At 40.9% G+C, this 21759-nt stretch overlaps 1 protein-coding gene across 2 annotated transcripts in view; it reads left to right on the top strand.

The window, feature by feature from the left end:
* abca4a (ATP binding cassette subfamily A member 4a) overlaps positions 1–20476 on the top strand; it is a 41789-nt gene extending 21313 nt beyond the window's left edge. The window contains exons 13-51 of one of the 2 annotated variants that reach the window (XM_088322526.1): positions 1027–1232; positions 1312–1488; positions 1563–1785; positions 2119–2340; positions 2416–2620; positions 2686–2763; positions 2872–3012; positions 3111–3288; positions 3357–3488; positions 3573–3712; positions 3773–3910; positions 3981–4177; positions 4257–4362; positions 5881–6086; positions 6148–6202; positions 6261–6341; positions 6542–6702; positions 6790–6914; positions 8443–8541; positions 8755–8944; positions 9017–9111; positions 9185–9217; positions 9279–9384; positions 9443–9517; positions 10640–10809; positions 10904–11081; positions 11150–11265; positions 13044–13191; positions 13269–13392; positions 13510–13639; positions 13721–13841; positions 13922–13984; positions 14047–14153; positions 15811–15952; positions 16015–16149; positions 16217–16320; positions 17668–17760; positions 17821–18070; positions 19970–20476. In XM_088322526.1, the coding sequence (XP_088178652.1) occupies positions 1027–1232; positions 1312–1488; positions 1563–1785; positions 2119–2340; positions 2416–2620; positions 2686–2763; positions 2872–3012; positions 3111–3288; positions 3357–3488; positions 3573–3712; positions 3773–3910; positions 3981–4177; positions 4257–4362; positions 5881–6086; positions 6148–6202; positions 6261–6341; positions 6542–6702; positions 6790–6914; positions 8443–8541; positions 8755–8944; positions 9017–9111; positions 9185–9217; positions 9279–9384; positions 9443–9517; positions 10640–10809; positions 10904–11081; positions 11150–11265; positions 13044–13191; positions 13269–13392; positions 13510–13639; positions 13721–13841; positions 13922–13984; positions 14047–14153; positions 15811–15952; positions 16015–16149; positions 16217–16320; positions 17668–17760; positions 17821–18070; positions 19970–20080 (5361 nt within the window). In that variant the 3' untranslated portion in view covers positions 20081–20476. The remainder of the gene's footprint in view (positions 1–1026; positions 1233–1311; positions 1489–1562; positions 1786–2118; positions 2341–2415; positions 2621–2685; positions 2764–2871; positions 3013–3110; positions 3289–3356; positions 3489–3572; positions 3713–3772; positions 3911–3980; positions 4178–4256; positions 4363–5880; positions 6087–6147; positions 6203–6260; positions 6342–6541; positions 6703–6789; positions 6915–8442; positions 8542–8754; positions 8945–9016; positions 9112–9184; positions 9218–9278; positions 9385–9442; positions 9518–10639; positions 10810–10903; positions 11082–11149; positions 11266–13043; positions 13192–13268; positions 13393–13509; positions 13640–13720; positions 13842–13921; positions 13985–14046; positions 14154–15810; positions 15953–16014; positions 16150–16216; positions 16321–17667; positions 17761–17820; positions 18071–19969) is intronic. The other variant, XM_088322527.1, reaches the window with a different exon arrangement.
* Positions 20477–21759: the final 1283 nt, after the last annotated feature.

The raw sequence follows: 21759 nt of genomic DNA, 5'->3' as shown, positions 1-21759 counted from the left end.
ACTTGAGTTTGACGGGCAGAGTTGGAATGCCTGAGGCCGATTAGACACAGTTGTCACTTAACCCCACAGTCTTGGAGAGCGACGACAATGCCCGCTGTTTTGACAGCCAAGTGCTTGGCTGCCGCACTTGGGTTGCATGCATGCGAATTGAGCTACACACACTCGGACAAAAGTGTCGGTGTGAACTGTGCATTATATTTGCATATTTTACACCGTTAATGCATAAAGAACTTTGTGTCAATCTAGCTAAGTGTGTGGTCTGGGTTTTTAGATATTGGGAATATAATATGGAAAAAATACAGCTGGTAGTTGAAGTTAAAAGTCAAGTATTTTTTGTGTTGTACTAATTTGCCATTGAAGCAGGCTGTGTGCTGTAATCGTTAATTGTAGCGCTAAAATCTTAACAATTTGGCGCAAATTATTATTACGAAACCCTCTTTGACCGATTTGTGACTGAAAAGTAATGTATTCTAGTCTAATCTAGCAGATTAACAACTAAATTACTCACAGTTAGCACTTCTGGAAATTTAAATACCGGATTGGGACTACGTATGTATACATGGATTAATGTATGGGCAACACGGCGGCGCAGTGGTTAGCACGTGTTCTAGTTCTGAGGTCATGAGTGCGAAACTCCTGTGTGGAGTTTGCATGTTCTCCCCCGTGCTCGCGTGGGTTTCCTCTGGGCACTCCGCTTTCCTCACACATTCCAAAAACATGCGTATCAGGTCCCAAATAGCTGGGATGGGCTCCAGCACCCCCGCGACCCTACTGAGAATAAGCGCTGCAGATAATTGATGGATGAATGTATGTCGATATTTAAGAATAAGGAGTATCACATATTTATCAAAAGGATTTAGACTAACATTGTAATAGACTTCCTAATTACGGGTATGTGTTTCATTCATAGACTGATATCAAATCTTGGTCTACATAAGTGTCTGAATCATTTTTCTTACCCTTAAGAAAAACTTTTTCTTGAGTACTACTCATTTATCTTACTCAATCTCATGCTCTCTCCTCTAGTGTGTGAACCTAGATAAATTTGTGGCCGTCCCTGACGAGGACACCGTAACATATCAAGCCTTGGACCTACTAGAAGATGGCAAGTTTTGGGCAGGTCTGATATTCGTTAACATGCAGCCTTGGAGTGCGAAAGTCCCGCCGCATGTCAAGTTTAAGATCCGCATGGATATTGATGCCGTGGAGCGCACCAATAAAGTTCGAGACAGGTTAGAATGAAGGTCAGAGTATGGAGGTTATAAAGTTGCTTGTATTTGTTATTAAATAAAAAAATTAAATGCGTTCTAGATATTGGGATCCAGGCCCCAGAGCAGATCCAATGGATGACTTGCGCTATGTCTGGGGCGGGTTCGCTTATCTTCAAGACATAATAGAGCACGGTATTATTCGTACCCAGACGGGAAAAGAGTGGCCGTTGGGAGTGTACCTGCAACAGATGCCCTACCCGTGTTATGTGGATGATCTGTAAGTGGACTAATGCATCAACAAATCAACATTTTTATAGCCATGTTTTTAATATCATTTCTCATTTTGTCAAGCTTCATGCTCACACTGAACCGCTGCTTTCCGATCTTCATGGTTTTGGCCTGGGTCTACTCCGCCTCTATGATCGTCAAAAGCATCGTCCTAGAAAAGGAACTCCGTCTCAAGGAGACCCTCAAAGTGATGGGGGTCTCCAACACTGTCATCTGGTCGACATGGTTCATCGACAATTTCATCATGATGGGAACCAGCACTGCTTTGCTTACATTCATCATCATGGTGAGGTGACCAAATCCCTAGAATTAATGCTCAAGCTTGATTGTCGCGGTAACTCTGTTGGATTTCAAGGCAGGTGACAAATGATAGCTTGTTGTACAACCTTCAATCTTTTCTCACTGTGATTGTGAACGTACCGTACAAATTATTAACAAAACAGCAGCAGATTCCATGACATCATTGGAATCATGTCAACACTGTTTGCTGGACTGATTAACTTTCCTGCTGCCTTAAAATTCGACATCATTCTGTTGGCTAAGTACACAACAGTGGACACTAGAGTGCACATAATTGGGTTGTGATATTCAAATAAACCCTATTGAAACTCTTTTGCAGGGAGGAAGGATACTGAACTACAGCAACCCTTTCATTCTTTTCCTCTTTCTGCTCACCTTCACCACGGCCACCATCATGCAATGCTTTCTCCTTAGCGTCTTCTTCAACCAGGCCAACCTTGCAGCCGCTTGCTGCGGGATCATTTACTTTGCCCTCTATTTACCGCACCTTTTCTGCTTCGCCTGGCAAGATCGCATCACCAAAGACATGAAGATCATGTTGGTACGCAGAACATTGACCAGCATCCGAATTGATTTCTTTTTACACGTCTAATTGCAGGACATGCTCGCTTCTTAGAGTCTCTTGTCGCAAGTTGCCTTTGGTTTTGGGACAGAGTATTTATCCCGTTATGAGGAGCAAGGTCAGGGTCTGCAGTGGGACAACATCCAAACAAGTCCTCTGGAGGGCGACGAGTTCTCGTTCCTCACTTCTATGTGCATGATGGTACTTGACACGTTGCTTTATGCTGTCCTTGCCTGGTACCTTGACAACATCTTCCCAGGTCAGTTTGATGAACGGCAAGAGAATTGAAATCATTCATTCACCTCTGTTTGTTATGCAACACAGGACAGTATGGAATTGGTCGACCATATTATTTCCCCTTCATGCCTTGTTATTGGCTCAACACTGTCACTCCAGCTTCAGGTAGGACTTTTTTTTTCTTCCACTACTCCTTAAAATGAATCTTTGACATATTTATTCCTTAGTGGCATTGAATGAAAGAGAAAGGTTTTTTTCTTTTCTTTTTTTAAGACAGTAAACACGAGCCGTCTAACATCACTTTCAAGAATCCCGGAGAACCTCTGAAAAAAGAGGAGCAGGAGAAATCGGATGCAGAAGCAACTAATCGATGTAAACGAGAAGAGCAGGGAGATGACGACCAGAAGAAAAATGGTATTGAATCCAGTCACGGTTTTCCAGCGGAAAATGTGACCTAACATGACATTTATAGTGTTTCTGTCATAACATTATTACGACTGTCAACTGTTTAGGGCAGGCATTCTTTGAGGCAGAACCAGCCGACCTGGCAAAGGGGGTTTGCATTCAGAACCTGGTCAAAGTGTTCAATAGTCGCTCCAGGCCCGCCGTGAACGGTCTCACCCTCAGCTTCTTCGAGAACCAGATCACTGCCTTTCTTGGGCACAATGGGGCTGGCAAGACCACCACCATGTTTGTGAAAATGCTGTTAGGGGAGTAAGGTTTCATCAGCCAACCCCCTATTTTATTTTATCTTCTAGGTCCATCTTGACTGGTATGTTCCCTCCTACCTCAGGCACAGCTTCCATTTATGGGAAAGACATCCGCACAGACATGGACACCATCCGTCTGTCTCTGGGAATGTGCCCGCAGCACAACACACTTTTTCAGTAGTATGCTATTTTTCATTCCTGGATAATTAGGTTCGTATTTATCCAAAATATAACTCGACACGATTTCACCTGACAATGTCTCAGTATGACAGTTGCCGAGCATATCCTGTTGCACTCAATGCTGAAAGGTCGTTCGATAGCGGAGGCAGAGGAGGAGGTGGAAAATATGCTCCAAGATCTCGGTCTGCCACACAAGAGAGATGAATTTACACAAAATCTTTCGGGTGGGTTTCATTTACGATACTTTTGGAGGGTATACGTCATGCAAATATGTTATGATGCAGGTGGCATGCAGAGGAAACTCTCAGTGGCGCTAGCATTTGTTGGTGGTGCCAAGGTGGTGATCCTGGACGAACCCACGTCCGGCGTGGATCCTTACTCCAGACGCTCCATTTGGGATCTGTTGCTCAAATACCGCACGGGTAACAGTGGTTCCCTGCTGGACAAACTTGATGTTTCATAGCGCTCCCACTCACGTTTGCTTTTTTTAAGGTTGTACAGTGATCATGTCCACTCACCACATGGACGAGGCCGACCTGCTGAGTGACAGGGTGGCCATCATCTCCCAGGGTCGTCTCTACTGCTGCGGCTCACCCATCTTTCTCAAAAATTGCTTTGGCGCCGGCTTTTACCTCACTCTCGTGCGCAAAATGAAATACAACACACCAAAGATTGCCACACCTGGACCTGTATGTAAATAACGCATTTCCGTCTGTTGAGGATTCCCCCGCCCCCCAAAAAAACGTCTCCTTGCATTTTCCCATGTAGGATTGTGACGATCACTGTTCTGAAAACAGCTTCTGCAAGTGCTCCAAGTGTTTGAAGCTTCAAGTTAACCAGGAAGACAGTCAGGCTCCAGATAGACAAATCGAGGGTAAAGCTTTAACCTCAGATGGCATCATGTCAACTTGTTCAGCCTGTTCATCTTCGTTGGAATCTGATTTCAGTCCAAAAGATCCCCTATGTCAGTGTCGTTCAAACTTTTTTGAGCCAGGGCACGTTTTTTTTTACATTGGGAAAATTTTGCGCCACACCACTAACCGAGAATGTTATAAAATGGCACTGAACAGTATGTTTAATTACAATATAATTTATAATACCCCCAGTTTTTACAGCACAGACACTTGACAATGACATATTTGAGGAATAATTGAAAATTTTTTTCAGAAAATTTTAAAAAGTGACATTGGATAATTTCTAGTGGCACACCTGACGATCTCACACGGCACCTCGTGTGTCACGGCTTAGTGGTTGGAAATCACTGCCCTAAGTGACACATATAGAACCGCCTTGTAATTATTTTTTATTGTAATGCCTGTCACATAAATTACCTAGTGTATGCCGGGTGGAGCTAGACGTACAGATGTTACCTGAAGTGACTGGGGATAAGTATTGGTGTTTTAAAGTGATCTGGAAGTAATGATGCTGCCAACGGTCTGCAAATTATTGAAAACATCTTTATTCTACTTGACTTTTGTCAGATGCAGATTACAACAGAAACACAGGCCAAAAGGGAAAACAACTCGTAGCGCAGCTTAAAGTAGCATAGCGTATCCTAGAAGTCAAAATGTTATGTTCTTCCCAGTCAGATACCTGTTTGACAAATCTAACATTCCTACCTTTCTACTCCTTGCCCTGAATTCTCATGCCGGTATGATGAGGGGGCCATATCGTGGCTGCAGAGCCGGAGCTAAGGTGAAGGCTAAGCAGCTAGCGTTGTATAAGCCTTTGGTACCGTCCGTAATCATGGTAAATGTAAACTCTCTACCAAATAAGACAGACGAACTGGCTGTGCTGGTGATAAACATCAAAGAGTACAGAGAGTGCAGTTTGCTGTGTTTTACGGAAACCTGGCTCACGTCTAGCATCCCAGACGCTAACGTGGAGCTACCCGGCTTCAGCGCTGTTAGGGCAGACAGAGACACAAACGCCTGCGGGAAACGGAGAGGAGGCGGACTCGCTATCTACATGAACACGAGGTGGTGTAACCCTGCGCGCAAAGATTTCCATCTGCTGCAGGGACGTCGAACTTTTGGCCTAGCGTGTGACGTCATCCACTCCGCTGTTGCTAAACTACAACACGGCACCCCGAGGCCATCCTGTTAATCTGTTAAAAAACAACAAAAGGATACTGCTGGAAGTGTGAATTTTCCTCTGGGGATGAATAAAGTATCTATCTGCACATACTAATTGATGTGCGCCACCCCATGGAATAAACAAAAATTAGTCAATGACACAAATACCTTTTGGCTCCTACACCTGGATTGTTTAACCTACATGTCATTTTTACATAGTGTTTCCTGGATCAGATCAACTGAAATCAATATACATTTCAATAACCACTATGAGACTTTTATGAAATACAAATCCAGCCCGCGTTTGGCATTTTCAGGTAACACCGAACGGATCACGGCCCTGGTGCACCATCACGTTCCGCAGGCTCGCCTGATCGAAGCCATCGGCCAGGAGATGACCTACTTGCTTCCCAGTCACGACTTTCAACCGAGGGCCTACGCCAGCCTCTTCAGGGAGCTGGAGGAAACCCTGGAGGACATCGGCCTCAGCAGCTTTGGTGTGTCAGACACATCATTGGAAGAGGTAGGAAGAGACGATATTGCAATTTTATCTTCAAATGGACAACGTTTTTTTTTTACTGCAGATTTTTTTAAAAGTCACTGCAGATGGATATGCAAGCAACAAAAATTGCATTCAAGGTAAGAACAAAATTGTTGGTCTTAGTCTTTCACACAACTGATTGTCTGCTTGTCTTAGAAAATAAAACATTTCAGCACATGTCTCGAGCTAGCCTTTGTGGATTCAACAGAGTGGCAATTGCTATGGAGCCACTAAAAGGTGACAGTAGCATTCGGCTCACTGACCTAAATAACTGCTTCCGCTTTAGGTTATAAAAGCAAACTCCATACATGCAAAACAGGCTTTCGTGCTTTTCCAGTATGCCAGTCAACATTTTCGAATGACGCTTGCCAGCTAAACTCCTGCAGTCCTTCACAAGTGCAACATCTGTAGTGGTTTTACTTAAAAATGTCTTCTAGAATCAGACAAGCATTCCGGTCCTGGCGACGGTTCCGAGGGTCACACTGGGCGAGGGTCGTATCAGGTCAGAGGTCTGTGCCTGGCCATGAAACAGTTCTTCGCACTGCTGATCAAGAGGTTGCACCACACTACCCGCTCTTGCAAAGACTTCTTTGCTCAGGTTACCAGGATTAGATTTTCCACGTGTTTTATTTCGTTTAAGAAAAACTGTTCAGTGTGTGAATTGAATACGAATCCTCTCTTTTAGATCGTTCTACCAGCAAGTTTTGTTTTTCTGGCACTAACGTTCACGCTGATCGTGCCACCATTTGGGGAGTATCCAAGCGTGACTCTTAGTCCTTGGATGTATGGCCGACAGTACACTTTCTTCAGGTGAGCGACCCTTCAAAACAAAGCATGTAATATAAATGAAAACTTTATTTCAAACGTGAGAATAAAAACAAAACAATAACTCAACAACAAAATGTTACATAATATGTTGAAAAAGAAGAAGCAGACGCTTATTTTCCTTACCCCTTCATATTCCCTATTACATTTTATATATCGCTTCTCTTTTGTGTCTAAATATAACAAAATCTCACGGATATACATATTACATAGGTCAGATATCAGTAATTATAATAAGTCACATATTTTATAAACTAATCATCGTAGTACCTATCTATTTACGTTATAATGCTACTAGTCACCAAACATCACTGCGGCACCAATGATAATAACAATAGCAATATTATTAATAATAACAGTTATGATATAACAATAACAACAAAGTTAACCATACTAGTAGACGCACTATTCCCAATCTCTCGTATCACTCATACCCCATTTTCTTCATCTCTGTATTCTGCCTGTAATGTTTTTTTGTATATAAATTTGAACAAGTGAATCGTTGGAAATTGTTTGATCAGGTCTTGTAAATTGTTCCAAAGTTTGACTCCACACACAGACACACACATACTTTTCCTGGTGGTTCTCACCTTTGGGATTTTGAATTTACTACAACCCCACAATGATGATTTCCCTCTTTCCGAATGAATAATTTTTGAATGTTTTCTGGCACTGTTTTTGTTGACCTTAAATAGCAGTTGTGCAGTGAAAAATTTTACTAAGTCATCCAATTTTAATAATTTGGACTGCAGGAATAAAATGTTAGTATGATCTCGATATCTTACCCTGTGTATAGTTGTGATTGCACATTTTTGGAGGATAAAAAGGGGCTGTAGTGAACTTTTGTTATTATTGCCCCAGACTTCTGCACAATATGTTAAGTATGGCGAAACTAGAGAACAATATAACAAATACAATGCATTATAGTTTAAAAGAAATTTGGCTTTATTAATTATTGAAATGCTTTTAGATACTTTAGTTTGTACGTGTCTGATGTGTGTTTTCCAGCTTAATTTATTGTCTATTATGACCCCTAAAAACTTAGTTTCTATTGCAGCACCATCCATTTTTACTCCTAATTGTGATTTGCCTTGCGATTACCAAAGAATATTACTTTGGTATTATTTAAATTTAAAGATAATTTATTTATATCCATCCATACTTATAGGTTAATTCCCGATTAATGCAGGTTACTAAATCATTTGAATAGAAAATGTTAGTGTCGTCCAAAAATATTGCTGACCATAAGAGCATGACTTAAGACACACGGTTCCTGCAGGTAAAATCTACTATTTAAGATACTAGTTTCTAGAAAAATACTTAAAATGAGCAAAATTGAACATGTAATATTCAGCCAATTCAGTAAAAAAATGTATATATATTTTGTTGATATAGAACAGATACATATGATTAATCATGACTTGGCTCCCGCATGGTATTTCACCTTTGATGTCAATTATAGAAATGTAATTGGAATTTCTTTTCGTGGTACCTTCCCTTGCCCCCCACACAGTAACGAACGTCCTTCAGATGCCCAGATGAGAAATTTCGGTGAAGTGTTGTTGGACAGGCCAGGATTTGGGACACGCTGTATGGCGGATGAACCACTGGAGTGAGTAAATGCCACACTTTTTACAGCGGACGCATGATATTTAAAGACCTTTGGTGGACCATTGTGACTTAATACCCTCTCCCCTGCCTGGCTCAGCTCTGACACTACAACAAAAACTTAATTAATCCCGCCTGTAAATTCCACTCGATCTCATAAACGTCCCGCTCTTCACCGTTTTGTTTAACCACGTGGGTCGATTTATCTTCCCGGCAGAGATTTCCCATGCAACAACATCACCACGGAGTGGGAAACGCTCCCGGTTAGCCCCTCCGTGGTGGAGATGCTGGCCGACCCGGGATGGAACTCTGCCAGACCGTCCCCGGACTGTCAGTGCAGCACCGACAGGAAACTTACCATGTTGCCCGCGTGCCCCGAAGGAGCCGGAGGCCTACCGCCCCCGCAGGTACTCGCCACCAAAAATCCAGAACGACCCATCTTTCCTGAAAGTTTCACTTTGAATGTCGTTTTGCGATAGAGGATTCAGCCAACCGGAGATGTTCTCATGGATTTAACGGGTAGGAATATTTCCGACTACCTGGTAAAAACCTACCCCAGTCTCATCAGAACTAGGTACTTACCTCTCTGATAACAACTCAAATCATAACCTTCCAATGTCTCAAACTGAAACTTTTTTTTTTCTCAGCTTAAAAAGCAAATATTGGGTGAATGAACAAAGGTAATGCACTTATTGTTTAAATTACAATCGGATTAGGTTAACCGCACTGCTGTGTTTCCAGGTACGGAGGAATATCAGTTGGAGGTCAGCTTCCTATTTTAGATCTGCAGCCAAAGTTCATCCAGGATTCAGCAGCTCAACTGGGACAAATGCTTAACATTACTGGGGTAAATCAATTTAAACCATATTCAAATTATTCTTCAGTTAAGCCTTTTTGTTTTTCAGGGTGACCACTGCAAACAAACACTAAGAGAAATAGGCACGTTCCTCAGGTACATGGAAACGCAAAACAATGTTAAGGCAAGTATTCGTTTATTAATTAAAAATAGGTTTAACATTTGTTTCACTTTTTCTCACCTCAAACATTGAATATGTAAGGCCATAATCGAAATCATTAATTAACAACGTAAACTACGGACACAAGACTAACATGAAATTGACAATGTCTTTAATGGCCTTCAAAATGCGAATTATCATCGGCTACGACCCAAAAAATGTTTCCCTTGTCGTGCTTTTTGGCATTCGTTTATATCTTTCGGATGACCGTTTTCTCCATTCTCTACCATTCCTCTCTGGTGACTAAAATGGTGTGGTAATGGGATAAAAGAGAATGCCTTTTCGGATGTCATCTATACCATTGGTGGTCTAGTGGTTAGTGTTCCCACCGCTGCAACCTGGGCTTGATTCCTGTTGCAACAAATGTTTTGCTCTTATGGTCAGAAATACTTTTGGACCGATCAATCGTTGCACAGACATGTCAAGTCATTTTTATTTGTATAGCCCTTCATCACAAGGAGTTTTAAAGGGCTGCACAAACCACAGACTATTGCAGAACACAGACTATTATCACACCATCCCCTGATCTAAAAACCTACATGAGGGCTAGGAAAAACTCAAAAACCTAGTTAAGTCCTATTTCAATAGCCCTTAATCACAAGGAGTCTCAAAGGGCTGCACAGACCACAGATTATTGCAAACCAGACTATTATTACACCATCCCCTGATCTAAAACCTACATGAGGGCAAGAAAAAACTCAAAAACCTCAACATGATGAAAATGAAACCTTGAAGGGGGCTGCACATGAGGTCATCACCCGTCCAGGATGACCAGGGTGTGTATGAATGTGTGTATGACAATCACCCAAAGTTCTTTTTGTGTAAATAATGTGCGTAGTACACACAAATAAAAATGCAAAATAATTTTCTACAATTTTGCTGTACATCATTCACTTTTAAGTTATTTTCACTTTGGGTTGTAGTGAATTTTGTTGGCAAATTCATAATGAACACATTTACTGCCAGCTCAGTTGATGTATATAGTTGTCAGCAGGCGGAGAACGGGTAGTAAGTTGAATTTTTGGGGGAGGGATACATTGAAAGTCCAAAATGTGAGAAGTGTTCTCACAGTCGGTCTTTTTGCAGGTCTGGTACAACAACAAGGGCTGGCACGCCATGGTGTCCTTTATGAACGTGGCCAACAATGCCATCCTGCGCACGCATCTGCCCAAAGGATCCAGACTGGATCAATACGGAATCACGGCCATCAACCATCCGCTGAACCTCACCAAAGAGCAACTTTCAGAAATCACCGTGTGAGTAGACGCTTTTCCGACACAGATGAGACAGGATACAAAGATTTATCACTATGGAAGTTTTGCTTGATTCCTCTTTTTTCCCCTTTCCTAGCTTGAACACATCGGTGGATGCAGTGGTAGCCATCTGCGTCATCTTCGCCATGTCTTTTGTTCCGGCGAGTTTCGTCCTCTATCTCATCCAGGAGAGGGTGACGCAAGCTAAACATTTGCAGTTTGTAAGTGGTGTCAGCCCACTCATCTACTGGATGGCCAACTTCATCTGGGACATGGTAACTCCTAAAACTCGAAAAGACATCAAAGTGGCTCTCCGTTGTTCCATAAATCAATGTGTTTACAGGTGAATTACTCCATCAGTGCATTGATGGTGGTGCAGATTTTCATCTTTTTTGATAAGAAGTGCTACACCTCACCGAGCAATCTGCAACCACTCATTGCATTGCTTATGCTTTACGGGTAGGTCATCAAAAACACGACTACTATTGTAATCCCTTTTTTTACTGCCGTTTACATTTTGCGCGTTGTGTTCTGCAATCTGATTGGCTGAACAGTTTTGCCTCTTCACAACGTTGAATGTAAAACAGCTCGCTGAATTTATATTTGGTACGTGCAAATTCTCATGCGATTTTGTGTTTTTGGGAACTTCACTGAGTTGTTTTCTAATAATGTCCACATGATGGCAACAACATTTCATCTGTGGTTAAAAAAAGTGGAATAGTTTTTCATCGCTGTTTGGAATGTTTTTAAAGTCCAGTTTGTAAATTGTATTTTTTAAACAAATGCTTGAGCCTGTAAATAGGGTTTGATCTTTGGTTTCAATCTATAATAATATTTAGTTGTATCAACAGTGTCTGAAACTCGTGACAAAAAGTAACTGGACACCAGGGCAGACAACTCTGAAAGGTTGCCTGCCCCATTTTTCACAACTTGAAACACAAAAAGACGACTAATTGCAAAGAAACCCATTGTTGTAAAGTATTAAGGGAGGATAAACAGAATATATAGCAGAACAACACTTTAAAATTAAGTTTATTGTAAATATACTTACCACATTCATTGCATGTATATGACATGGCTGTTTCCCATGTGCCATCACATATGTATCTGTATTTACTCATCTTCATTCATGCAATGCTTGCGTTGCGTCGTCTGCTACAAGCCACGTTGAACTCCTCTTTCCACCATGCTTTTAATGTACATTTACGTTTTGTAGCTTCATCAATTTTGTTAACTTCTTTTGAATATTTCTTCTGGGGCTGAGGTTTTGGCTTCATTCTTAACCACTTCTTCATTTTTCTTGTGTTTTCTGTGCGTCTACTTTGGAAAATGATATGCAAATGCACGACCTTATAACGCTCCGAAAACCCCAGAAGCATGAAGTTATTCGATGCAGGCATCTGGTTGGCTGCGGAGTATGCAAATTGCCAAACAGACATTTCAAAATCGTTTGAAAAAAAAAAAAAAAAAAAAAATCATTCGTTTTTATTGCATTATTTTTTTCGTGAAAAAGTGGTCGGCCACCCGGGCGGAGAAGTTTTGTAACATGTACACCCCAGGCGTCCGGTCAGACGTTATTTCAGACACTGGTATTAACATGGTAGAAAGAAAAATATTTCGCCGATCAAGGGTTCTTTTTTGGAACGCAAACCCTGCTAAAAACAAAATATTATGTATACAGTACCTCTAGTTAAAGGTCAGGCCTAAAAAAATCCAACCCGACCAGAGAGTATTGGAGTCTGAACTGGCACAAAACAAATAAATTCACTTTATTTGAGGGATTGAGCCTGAAACAAACCTGAATTTTCATATTTTATCTTGAGGACTATGTTATTTTGTGAGGAGGAGGTGGGCTTCTCTCTCACTGACTTGAAAAAAAACAATTATCCACCAGTCATCGTTCTTAGTTTTTTTCTTTGTCAAGGATTTGTGGGATGGATTCAGTCCCTCTTTAGTGCAATGTGGATGCGCCAAGTGCATGGATGTGGGCTGCGTTGCGCAAAAGGGGGACTGAATCCATCACGTAGATCTCCACAAAAAAGAAACTAGGAACAATGACTGGCGGATGAATTTGAAAAAAAAAAATAAAGTTAAAGAAAAAACGATCCGAAGCTAAATTAATGATTGACATTTTTGGCCAGACCCAAATTTCAGCTAGGTTGGGTTTGGGCTTAACATGTCACCTCTATTGCAGTTTCATATACCACAACCATATCCCCCTACTGTGTTTCTCTCAGCTGGTCCGTCACACCCATGATGTACCCACTATCCTACATGTTCAGCGTCCCGAGCACAGCCTACGTGTCCTTGTCGTGCATCAACTTCTTCATCGGCATCAACAGCAGCGCCGTCACCTTCATCTTGGACCTTTTCGAAAGCAACACGGTGCGAACCGACGAAATCCTTTGTCGAAAATGCCTCATTTGAGTGGTCTTATGAATGTGTGCTTGAAATTACTCAAGGCTTTGTACAAGTTCAATCAGCTGTTGAAGAGCGTGCTGCTCATCTTCCCTCATTACTGCCTGGGCCGAGGACTCATAGATATGGCCATCAACCAGGCCGTGACGGATATCTTCACTCGTTTTGGTAAAATACAGACGCCATTTTAACATGTAACTGAAAGGTTGGAGATGGAAATAATTGTCAACAAAGGATTGGAATGAAAAGACTGACCTAAAAAAAAGTGGTCCGATACATCCTTAGGTGAGGATCACAGCCCAGACCCTTACGACTGGGACTTCATCGGGAAGAACCTGTTCTTCATGTCGGTGGAGGGATTCGTCTATTTCATCTTGAACATCTTCTGTCAGTATCGCTTCTTCCTAGATCACTGGTAAGATTACAAAAATCCAATTTAAGAAAACTGTCACATGTATGAGATCAATGAGGGATTGTCTCAATAATCCGTCGGCAGGACGCCGGACGGTCCAAAGCCTTCCATTTTGAACGAGGACCTGGATGTGGCCGAGGAGAGGGAGAGAATCTACAAAAGCGGGAAAACCAATGATATTTTACACATATGTGACCTTTCCAAGGTGAATCTAATTCTCACCCCTTTTATTTTGTAAAATGATTACCGCATCCTTTAATTCATTAATAAAAAAATCTTCACTAGATTTATACAGGAACCATGACTCCTGCTGTGGATCAGATCTGTATTGGTGTATCACCAGGAGAGGTTTGTAGGATCATGAATAGCTTTTTTATTTTTAAATCCATTTATTCCTTCTTCCTCGCCAGTGTTTTGGTCTCCTGGGTGTAAATGGTGCCGGGAAGACCACCACGTTCAAGATGTTAACAGGAGACATTGATGTCACCAGAGGGGATGCCTCCGTCGCCGGTCACAGGTTTGTTGGATTTATGCTCTTCGTTTTTTATCTTTTTGTGGTATAAAGTGTCATTTTACTTCAAAATCTACATTGGCCCAGGGTTGGCAACAAGTGGCTCTGGAGCCGCATGTGGCTTTCTGGTGTTCTTTCAAAAATATTTTAAGGCAGTGAATGAGGAAAACACGACACTTCCTTTTCAATAAATCTAGTTATAGACCTTAGATAAGTGTATACAGTATGTTTTGCCTTCCTTGTAATGCAATGCATGCTGCTCCAAACATGTTTATTTGGTTCAATATGGGTCTTTCAACATTTTGGATTGCCCTATTGGTGTGTGAGTGGGAAAGTGTGAAGCACATTGTAAAGCGCTGTATAAATCCAGACCACCACTAACCCCCGGCCGAGTTGCATAGAAACCTAATTGCAATGTGTTAAGGCTGTGGCTCAATAAAAAGCATGACTCTAACCCCATCTTGTGGCATTTTGGTGCAGAACACCTAAGATGAACTGGGGTGTAAAATACTTTGATATTATACTGCCCTGAAATACAAAAATCGTGATAATCACAAGATAAATTGGGCTTAACAAATATGGATAAAAACACGATATACCAAAATAAAATCAACACCACACTATATACAAAAGCAGGTTTGAATCAAAACTGGTCAAAAATGATAGCAAATAAAGTGCTACTAATAAAAATGTTGTTTGTGCTGGCGTTAATACTACAAAGACAAAACTAAATATAAGACTTTGTGATTACAAACAAGGAACTCACTTTTCTTTCATTCTGAAAAAAATAAAACGATAGAAATACTGTAGAATTCTGTACAGTAATACTATAATACAAAATACTACTACAGAAATACTACCACAGCGATAATATAAAAAAAATACTACACAACTTCTGTAGAGAAGTAATAACATAATACAAAAATACCAGAAATTTACTTCAGAATTACATCATCAATTTTATTATGAAAATACTTCAGAACCGCAATAAAATTCCTGCCTACAGAAATACCAAAAAACTACCACTACAGTAATTCTTCAAAACTAAAAATTAAATAAAGTGCTTAAAACGGGTACCTAATTTAGTACGAGGTTGTTTGAAAACCAGTTTGATGCGACTAATCTATTTCAAAAGAAATATAACATGTAGTTGCCTGCATAAAAGATAAAAACATTTGATCCGTTTCCAGATCCTTGACCATTTTTTTAACACAATTTGGACCCCTACCCCAAATAGTTGCCCACCCCTATAAAAATAAATCAACGTCCCATCATCAGAGCGGAATTTATGCAAGTATTATTAGTTCTTAAATGTATACATGTATTTATAGTTTTGTTGAATATGCATTTTATGTCCTGTTTTTTGTGGTCCATAGTCAAAAGCTTCTCGTTGTTTCTTATGAAAACCAGTAGGCTTACTTGAGGAATGTCTTTTCTCAAACACTGAAAATTGAGTGCAAATTTTACTCTAGCTGATAGGACCAACAATTTTATTATTGTTACCACTCCTCTTTGAAATATGGTTAACCTCCTAAGGCGCGGATATAAATGCGCTTTAAACAAGAAGCTCGGGTCTTAGAGGTTTAAGTCTATTTGCAAAATACTAATTACTGTGAGTGAAGAGTATGCATCTCCTAAAGTAGCACCCTCTTTTGCCCATCAGCATTCTGACCAACATCCTGGACGTCCACCAGAACATGGGATATTGTCCCCAGTTCGACGCCATCGACGAACTCCTGACGGGACGAGAGCACCTCCACCTCTACGCTCGGCTGCGCGGCGTCCCCGAAGCCGAGATCGGCAGGGTGAGAAGGACCGCCGCGGAAACGGACGCCACGACTACAAAATCAAGGTTCGTCTTTTGCAGATCGCGGAGTGGGCCGTTCAAAAACTGGGTCTGGCAGAGTATGCGGGCCAGAGCGCCGGGACGTACAGCGGAGGCAACCGTAGGAAACTGTCCACCGCCATCGCCATGATCGGCTGCCCCACTTTGGTGTTACTGGTGAGCATCACACTAGGAAACAAATCTGTTGAAATAGTAATAAGTACTTTTGTTTATTTGGTACAAGGACGAGCCCACCACCGGCATGGACCCGCTCTCCAGGCGCTTCCTTTGGAGTTCCATCGTGAGCGTGATCCGGGAGAGGCGAGCGGTGGTGCTCACTTCGCACAGGTTGGTATTATTATGATTGTTATAAATGAATCAGAAGAGGGGTCGGAACCAGAACTAGAAATCAGGGACAAGAACATAGAAGTGAAATCAAAGATCAGACTCACGCAAGCGCCGGTTACTTCCATTTTCCTCTACACTTGCGAGACACGGACTCTGACAGCAAAACAGGAAACTTCTAGACATCAGCTACTTAGCCCATGTGACAAATGAAACAGATCACCAGGACTGGCCAAGATCATTCTCCAGGGCACAGTCAAAGACAGATCAAGATCTGGACCGACAACATCAAGGAATGGTGCCAAGTTTTAGGCCAGGACCAGTCAACAGTGGAGAAAGCTGTCCAGAGTAGCTTCTTACCATGAGGTTAAGGGATCAGTGAACAAGGATTAATATCATAAACTATCAGTGGTTTATAAATGGGGAAGCTTCTAGGGGAACCTGAGGTTAAAAAAATGTAAAACCTTTCTTTGTCTTTTGAGGGTTTGATAAGTTATCAAAGAAAGAGAATTTAATAAGCATATATATACACGCGTAGCTAAGGTCCCCCGAAACATTTTGAGTGGTTGGAAGTAAAAATGTGTAAACTATAAGGTTTTAACACTGCAAAGGCGTGGACTATCCACGGTCAAAATACCCCAAATGTAGATAATTATTTCTAACCCCAAGGTTAATTTTGGTATTTTCTTTGAAAATGTAATTAATTTGAATTACAAAATAGTATACTTTTTGTTTAATTTGAATTGGGTTTTCTGGTAATATAATAAGCTCAAATTTAAGAGGAAAATGCTAATACGGTAAAATAAAACATAGCTATGATTATTTAATTTGACTCAAAAAGAAATACAGTATATAGTAATAACAAACTTAATACTAGAATGAGGGTTTTATTTCACTTGAAAAATAAGTCATTATTTGGTACATGATATTGTGCAGACAAATCGAATACTAAAAATATACAGTAAAATATTCTAGATATGAACAATTTCAATGGACATTCTTACCCTCACTTATGGTCATGACCAAAAGAATGAGATTCCTCCGCGGGGTGGTTGGGTTCTCCCATAGAGATAAGGTGAGTGGCTCGGTGTAGTCTCTGCACTTACGCATTTATAGCAGCCAGTTGAGGTGGCTCAGTCCTCTGATGATGATGATGATGCCTCACTCGGGAGGGGTTTGGGGCACCTGAGAAGTCCCCGGGTTTCCGTTAGGTGAGCTGGACGAAGTGGCTAGGGGTAGGGAAGTCTGGGCTTCCCTGCTGCGGGGTTTAAAAGGACATTTCATTGGCAGTTAATGACAGAGATCATCTTAAATGAGCGTGCACAAATGATGATTTTTCCCTTTTTGCAGCATGGAGGAATGCGAAGCCCTGTGCACGCGTTTGGCCATCATGGTCAACGGATCCTTTAAATGTTTGGGAACCATCCAGCAGCTCAAATACAAGTAGGTCCATTTTCAGACCGCGTTATCCACGGGGAATCGGAACGTCTGAAATCCGGGCAGGTTCGGCGACGGCTACGTGGTGACCATGAAGATAAAGGCCCCCGAAGCGGGCGGGGCCCCCGACCTGAACCCGGCCGAGGCCTTCATGGAGAGCGGCTTCCCCGGCTGCGTCCAGAGAGAGAAACACTACAACACGTTACAGTATAAGATTCCCTCTTCTTCGCTGGCTCGCATTTTCCAGATGGTCCTGGCCAACAAAGAGAAGCTCCGCATCGAGGACTACTCCGTGTCGCAGACCACTCTGGATCAGGTAAAACGAATACGGCGTTCTGTAGAGCCCAGGATTGTCGCATAGTGAAGCATAGAAACTTACGGTAATTGGTTAATCAGGGATACTACAGCTTGAGAGTCGAATTCAAGCCTTTTTTTTAATGCCAAGTCGAAAAATAAACCCCAGAAATTAAAAAAAAAAAACCTAGCTGACACAGCTTTTAGTTATTGTGTGGCACACTTAGAACGTGTATCTGGTATAGTGGTCCTGCAATGTTGCAAAGAAAGTAAATTGTTGAATTATTAAAAAAGACTCAATAACTCTTAGTCTTAGGTTCAAACGAATACAAATTAGATTTTGTTCACACTTTTAAAAGTTTTCAAAATTTAAACATTACCGCAAATTAAGGCCTTTTAAGATTTACAGGAACCCTGTAAATGTGTTCCAAACCCCTAAAAGGTAGACAAACATGAACAAAATAGTATATTGTAAGTATTATGTTATTAAAACTATTGTACAAACCTTTTTTTTTACAATTATTATCCAAAGAAACCCATTTTTGTTATATTTTTAACAAATGGAAATACTGTATGAACGTTTTACAAATAACTTCTGTGAAATAATAAGGCAGACTGTTTAGCCAATCAGAATCCAGACTACAATGCAAATCTGAAAAGTAATCCATGCTATATCGTGGGATTACTGTACATGTTAAGGAAATATGAAATTGTATTTACCTTTTGTGTGATGTGACTTGAGCTGGTCCTGTAGTGTTAGTGAGTGGATGCAGAGCATGGTAAAATAAGCAAATTAACATATTTATACTTCTATTTGCATGTTCTTAGAAGACTGTTTTGCAATTTAGCAAAGCTAGCAGTTAATGTACTTTTGTATTCACCATCACAAGCTTTGTTTAGATTTTTATTGTTTTTTTTTGCTTCCCCTGTAGCATCACTGCAAGCATTAGGTACCCATAGCAAGTAAACACGGTAAAAAACACATTTAATTGCCAACTTGCAACATTTTTATGTATCACACATGCTTCTGAACTAAACAAGAAAAGGGGAAGGGCATTGTGGGAAGGAGTTCAGCCAATATTATATTTGCATTTTCATTTACCCGAAATGTCAACCGAAAGCAGAAAAAATGTATACGACATTAGCCAATAGATTCTTATTAGTAATAATCTTTGTAGGTACAGTTTAGAGCCTAGGAATAATTTGTTGGGGTTGTATAGAGGAACTATGCTGTGAGTAGAAGCTGGAAAAAAAAACGTCGTATGGTGAAGATGCTGTATCCTGGAGTGTACTGCTGTGATGTGTGGTACATTCAGATTAATACAATCACTCTTCCATGCAACACTTACTACATTTTAGAATTGTTTAACTTTTTAAATAAAAGCATCAATAGATAAAAAACATTCAAGCAACAAGGGTGGCAGTATCTCAGGAGGTCGCAGGTTTGATTCCTCCTCCGAGTAATATGTTGAAGTGTCCTCGGGCAAGACACTGAATCCCTAATGCCCCCGATAGCAGCGTCAGTCATGCAGGGCAACTACCTGCTATCGGATTGTGTGTAAAAGGGAAAAGTGTGAAGCACATTGTAAAGCACTTTATAGATGCAGACCATTTAATACTATCACTATGTTGATTATTTGGTGTGTGCCAAACCTGTATCCTTGGTCTTCCTATGGCCCTCTGCCATGAGGCAAGACAATTGTGTGCCTCACTCTGCATCTGCAGCACAGTTATACCAATTACATTCATAATATTCATTATATAATGTGAGAATGAGTCAAATCCCCAAAAATGTGACGTTACATGAGAAAGTACTTTTAACACTGGAAACATCAATTCATCTGAAATGTCATTTTCCATGATGAGACAGAAAAAGCACATACTTTAATATACGTGTTGAAAGTAAGAATTTTGCTTGCAGGTGTTTGTGAATTTTGCCAAGCAGCAGTCCAGAGAGGACGACGCCATCGTCCTGCATCCCAAAGCGGCGGGGGCCCAGCGCGGCACTCCGGTGAGGAGATTCGGAACGTGAATTGCCAAACCGGTGACTCGCCTTTCGAATATCCGAGCGTAGGCCGACGAGGGGTAGCCGGCTTCTGAGACCTAGACGCACTTTTTCAGGTCGTTGCTTGCCTCCCGTCGGACGCTCTTACGCTCGCCTCATAGACCTTGTCGTCCGAAAGGAAAGCTCTAGATTGTTCTCGACGTCGCGTCCGCTCGGAGAAGCTTTACTATTTTCACATCAGATGCCAAGCTTGGTTTTTTTTTATGCCTTCCTGTAGATCGGGGGTCGGAAACAAGCAGCTCAGAGCTGCACACGGTCCTTGAGCATTGTATATTGGCTCCCTGTTGCTTTTTCAAAGAGAAAGATGCATGTTTAAAATTGGTTCTTGAGAAATAAACATTCCTGATTTTCAAATCTCTTAAATGTTTACAGTATTCCATTCGTAACTTATGAAAAGTGTGAGGCTTTTATCTTCAATTTTCCAGACATTGATCTATTGCTGAACTTGGGATGTATAATTAATTGACAGTATTGATTTTACACATATAATATTAAATTAAGCATAATCGTTACCAAGTAATTTAGCGAGTCCTACATATTTGCAAAGAGTCCGATTTTTGTGTGTTGGAATACAAATAAACCAAAACAGCTTACAGGATATCAGTCTGCCTTGCATATCTAATATTTTAGTTCAGGATTCTTAAAGGAACAGCGTATGTTATTCGGCATCTTCTAATAGTTGATTTGAATAAGTCAAATACATGAACTATTACAAATGTGCATTTTTTATAGAATAGAAAATACCATAATGATAACAAATGCTTTTTAAGTCTTCTGCCGTGCAATTTACATTCCAAATATGATCACTACTGACAATGTGTAATATTTGACCGCTAGGTGGCACTGCGTTGCTTGGTACGTGCAATGGCCAGTAATACCACAGCACAGCTTGGCGGCAGGATGCCAGAAGAACGTGTCACCGATCTTAGAAGCGATTCCACTGTGAAATAGAAATACACATTCCTTCACCTTTGATTTTTTTTTTATTTACAAAATTAAATTAGGTATGGTAGGTTATTTTTGCCTTCTATTCAAATCCATGTTTTCCTTTTCTTGTATGAAAGCGTTTTGTACCTATGAAGCATTACATGTTACAATATCTTCCATGATATTAAGATGTGTTAGTTGAAAATTTGGGGAAGGAGGATTGAATTATAGATGTTGGTGCTTTTAACCCCAAAGAAACAAGTTAGACTGCCGCTGCTCACTATTTTTGCTATACCACTAGATGGCACTGCAGCGTCTCCGTCTCCAGCTTATTCTGTTCAGTTAGCGCACAGGCAAACCATTTAAAGAGGCTTCATTTTCAAGGGCGTGTTAAGTCGTCACGGGAATTAAGGCTCTTTATGGAGAACAAGCTCTTTCGACTCTGTTCTCCGAATGAGGCTAGCGTTTTAGGTTTGTTTTTAATGAGAAGTACCAACAATGAAAAATGATGCACCAAATTCTTGTTGAAAATGTATTCTGATACTTCATTATAATACACAGTGAACTTTAACCTCCATTTAAACGGGCAAACAGATGACGCTACTCATGGACCCTTTCATTTGTTTGTAATCACATTTTTTTGATCGCTAGCGCCCCCCTGGGGTCCTTTAAAACGTCAATCGACACTAACTTTTTTTTCTCAGACTCTGCCACACAAA

This window comes from Urocampus carinirostris, chromosome 18 (genome assembly GCF_059441175.1).
Source record: "Urocampus carinirostris isolate Australia breed hairy pipefish chromosome 18, RoL_Ucar_1.0, whole genome shotgun sequence".
Classification (NCBI taxonomy): Eukaryota; Metazoa; Chordata; class Actinopteri; order Syngnathiformes; family Syngnathidae; genus Urocampus; species Urocampus carinirostris.
This window is presented reverse-complemented; position numbering and strand designations above follow the sequence as displayed.